This window comes from Netta rufina (genome assembly GCF_964035555.1).
Source record: "Netta rufina genome assembly, chromosome: 18".
Classification (NCBI taxonomy): Eukaryota; Metazoa; Chordata; class Aves; order Anseriformes; family Anatidae; genus Netta; species Netta rufina.
The window spans coordinates 12,671,031-12,674,962 of record NC_140142.1 but is presented as its reverse complement, the minus strand read 5'-3'; the positions used below and the strand labels follow the sequence as shown (position 1 = coordinate 12,674,962).

The 3,932-nt window shown below is 48.2% G+C and overlaps 1 protein-coding gene across 1 annotated transcript; it reads left to right on the top strand.

Moving 5' to 3' along the window:
• Nucleotides 1-288: 288 nt before the first annotated feature.
• Nucleotides 289-2,877, top strand: LOC311216504 (olfactory receptor 14A16-like; the record flags this gene model as incomplete). The annotated part of the gene is made up of 2 exons (XM_084298030.1): nt 289-1,216; nt 2,780-2,877. The coding sequence occupies 2 exons, from the start codon at nt 289-291 to the stop codon at nt 2,875-2,877; spliced, it is 1,026 nt and encodes a 341-aa protein (XP_084154156.1).
• Between the last annotated feature and the right edge of the window lie 1,055 nt (nt 2,878-3,932).

Genomic DNA, 3,932 nt, shown 5'->3' with positions numbered 1-3,932 from the left:
TGGTTATGCTGTGAAGTCAACATACGTGAGAGTTAGATTTAATCAGAGATCACTCACGGTTCTTATATCGCTAGAACTGTAGGGCAGGCAGAGCCCACAGCAGAATCCTGTGCTCCCAGTGAAAATTTATTCTACACCAATCAGAGCTCAAACAAGGGAGCAGCAGAAAGGTCTCAGGTAGCAGAAAGTCACTTAATGAGAAGTGTAGCAGGTTTTTCTCAGAGAAGACTGTCCCTATTTGTCACTACATTTTCCTCTTTGGCAGGTCTCTATGCACAGAGACATCAAATGTCCAACAGAAGCTCCATCACCGAGTTCCTCCTCCTGCCATTCGCAGACACACGGGAGCTGCAGCTCCTGCACTTCGCGCTCTTCCTGGGCATCTACCTGGCTGCCCTCCTGGGCAACGGCCTCATCCTCACCGCCGTAGCCTGCGACCACCGCCTCCACACCCCCATGTACTTCTTCCTCCTCAACCTCTCCATGATTGACCTGGGCTGCATCTCCACCACCGTCCCCAAAGCCATGGCCAATTCCCTATGGGACAACAAGGCCATCTCCTATTCAGGATGTGCTGCACAGTTCTTTTTCTTGCTCTTCTTGATATCAGCAGAGTTTTATCTCCTCACAGTTATGTCCTATGACCGCTACATTGCCATCTGCAAGCCCCTGCACTACGGGACCCTCCTGAGCAGCAGAGCTTGTGCCCAGATGGCAGCATCTGCCTGGGGCAGTGGGATTCTCACTGCTCTGCTGCACACTGCCAATACATTTTCCCTGCCCCTCTGCCATGGCAATGCTGTGAACCAGTTCTTCTGTGAACTTCCCCAGATTCTCAAGCTTTCCTGCTCAAAATCATACATCAGGGAAGTTGGTCTCCTTGTGGGTGGCGTCACTTTAGCATTTGGTTGTTTTGTTTTCATTGTGGTTTCCTATGTGCAGATCTTCAGGGCTGTGCTGAGGATGCCCTCTGAGCAGGGCCAGCACAAAGCCTTTTCTACGTGCCTTCCTCACCTGGCCGTGGTCTCCCTCTTTACTGGCACTGGCATGTTTGCCTACCTGAAGCCCCCCTCCACCTTCTCCCAATCTCTGCACCTGGTGGTGGCAGTTCTGTACTCAGTGATGCCTCCAACACTGAACCCCTTTATCTACAGCTTGAGGAACCAGGAGCTCAGGGATTGTGCTAGGAAAGTGATTTCAGAAAAATTTCTTAATAGTAAGTTTTCTCTCCTTCTCCACAAAGAATTTGCATAATATTCCCTTGCAGGCCTGGTGCTTCTTACATTACTATTATTACTATGTTTATTTTTAGTGTCATTTACATCAGTAGCTTTCTCATAAACAAAGTTTTATTCATCCTACTTCTTGTAAGAAATTAAACTGCTTTGTTTACTCTGTTATGTTTTGTCTACATTAACAAAAGTGCTGACACTCCCGTAGCATCTTTGTAATAACAGGATCTCCTAAATGCACTGCCTTTAAACCCAAGTCTTCTTTCAAAGGTGGAGCCAATAACTTGGCTGAAAACTGTGGTGGTTTCATGCTGACAGGCAGCTGAAGTCCACCACACCGATCTTTTAAGTCTTCATCCTCAGAAGAAGAGGGGAAAAATATAGAATGGAAAAGGGCTCCAGGGCTGATTTAAGGACAGGGAGATTGCTCAACAATTGCAGTAATGGACAAGACAGATTGCATGTAAGGAGATTACAATAATGCATTATCTGGAGGAGTGAGAAAATAAACTAAAAATATTTTCCCTCCCATCCATCCACTTCTACCTCCTCCCACCAAGTGACACAGGGGAAGAGGGAATGGGGGCTGTGATCAGTCTGTGATATTTCTTCCCCACCACTCCTTCATGGTCACTCTCTGGCCCTGCTCCAGGGTGGAGGCCCTCCCACGGATTCCTCCCATGGGATTCCATCCTTCCCAAAATGATCCTGCATGGGCTTCCCACAGTCCTTCAGGAACTGCTTCAGCATGGATCAGTACCAAGCTGGGAGAAGTGCTTCAGGAATGGAATGCTCCAGAGTGGGCTCCTCTCCATGGGCCTCAGCCTCCTCCAGGCCACATCCGCCTGCTCCACCGGGGGCTCCTCCATGGGCTGAAGTGTGGAGATCTGCTCCATGTGCGACCCATGGGCTGCAGGGAGACAGCCTGCTCCACCAGGGGCCTCTCCATGGGCTGCAGGGAAACTTCTAGTCTGGCATCTGGGGCACCTCCTGCCCTCCTTCTGCACTGACCTTGCTGTCTGCAGGGCTGTTCCTCACATTTTCTCACTCCTCTGCTAGCTGTTGCTGCACAAACAATTTTATGCTTTATCCTTTCTTTAAAATGTTATCAAAGCTGTGCAACCATCGTTACTTATTGGGTCAGCTTTGACCAGAAGCCAGAGGATCCCTTTTTGAGAGCGGGGAACTGGTTCTGATCAGAACTGGGGCAGCTTCTTTAGTCTCAATAAGCCACCTCCAGCAATTATTCCACACCTGGTGCAGCTCCTGGTCCCTTCTCACAGAGGCCACCCATGCAGCCTGCCCCACTACCAAAACATTCTGACCTAAACCCAATACATTTGTTAGGGAGGAAAAGTATGTTACAGAACTCCTAAGGAGGGTCCTTCAACAAGGGAAATGCCCTTGCAGGAACGGCTGATTTGAAGTAGCAGGTCCCACCACTGCAACCTGGGAAGCATTACTCATTACAACTGGAAAACTGAAAAGGCAGTAAGAAGGAAGCTTGTGCCATTTGAACCATGTGGTCTGCCTGATGTGATTCACAGGATCACCTAGAGAAACAGATGAGAAGGTATTGAATGCACCAAAGGACATTCAGAAAGTAGAGGAGGAGGAAATTCCCAAGTTAAGAGAACTGTCGTAACCAGAGGAGAGGAAGATGGGGCCCTACTTTTGCTGCGAGCCCCAGCACAGGAAAGATGTGGACCTGTTAGAGTGAGTCCAGAGAAGGACCATAAAGGTGATCGGGGGCTGGAGCACCTCTCCTGTGAACAGAGGCTGAGAGAGGTGGGGTTATTGAGTCTAGAGAAGGCTCCAGGCAGACCCTACTGCAGCCTTTCAATACTTAAAGAGATCTTATAAAAAGGTTGGAGAAAGACTCTTTACTCGAGTAGATAATGATAGGACAAGGGGGAAAGGTCATAAACTAAAACAAGATAGATTTAGATTAGACATTAGGAAGAAATTCTTCCTTCTAAGGGTAGTGAGGCACTGGAACAGGTTGCCAGGAGAAGTTGTGGATGCCCCATTCCTGGAGGTGTTTAAGACAAGTTGGAAGGAGCCTTGGCCAACCTGATCCAGTGGGTGGCATCCGTGCCTGTGGCAGGGGGGTGGGAGTTAGATGATCTTTAAGGTTCCTTACAACCCAAGCCATTCTATGATTCTATGATATGATTCCATGAACATCTTAGAGCCCACAGACATAGTGTCTGGTTACAAATCAAACAGCTGTAGTTCGAAGTCATAGAAACACAAGTCCTAGAAACAGAAGTTTTACAAAATAAGCTCAAAGAAGCCAGAACAGCAGCTCAGTTTCTAGCAGAGCTATGGAAAGTCAATAACACGACTCACAACCGTCTCAAGGGGGTCATTGCAGCCTGGGAACTCCAGACTACAGCCTGGACAAGTCTGTAGGTTCTGTGAGGGAGGCTGGGGTTCCTGTGGGCTGGCACCATGCCTCCTGGCACACTTGCCAGTGGATTCTTGAAGATGATCTACATTTGAAATTACATTGGGACTATGAGAAACTTGTGCAGGGTCATTGTGAAAAAAATCAGGCTGGAAGACTGGAAAAAGTCGGTGACTTTGAGTGGCTGTGGCAGATCCCAGCATCTTGCTCCAGTCTGGGAATATGTCTCCTTCCAACTAGGGAAATTAAAAGGCATTAATATGAACACACCCATCAGGTCAATCTGCATA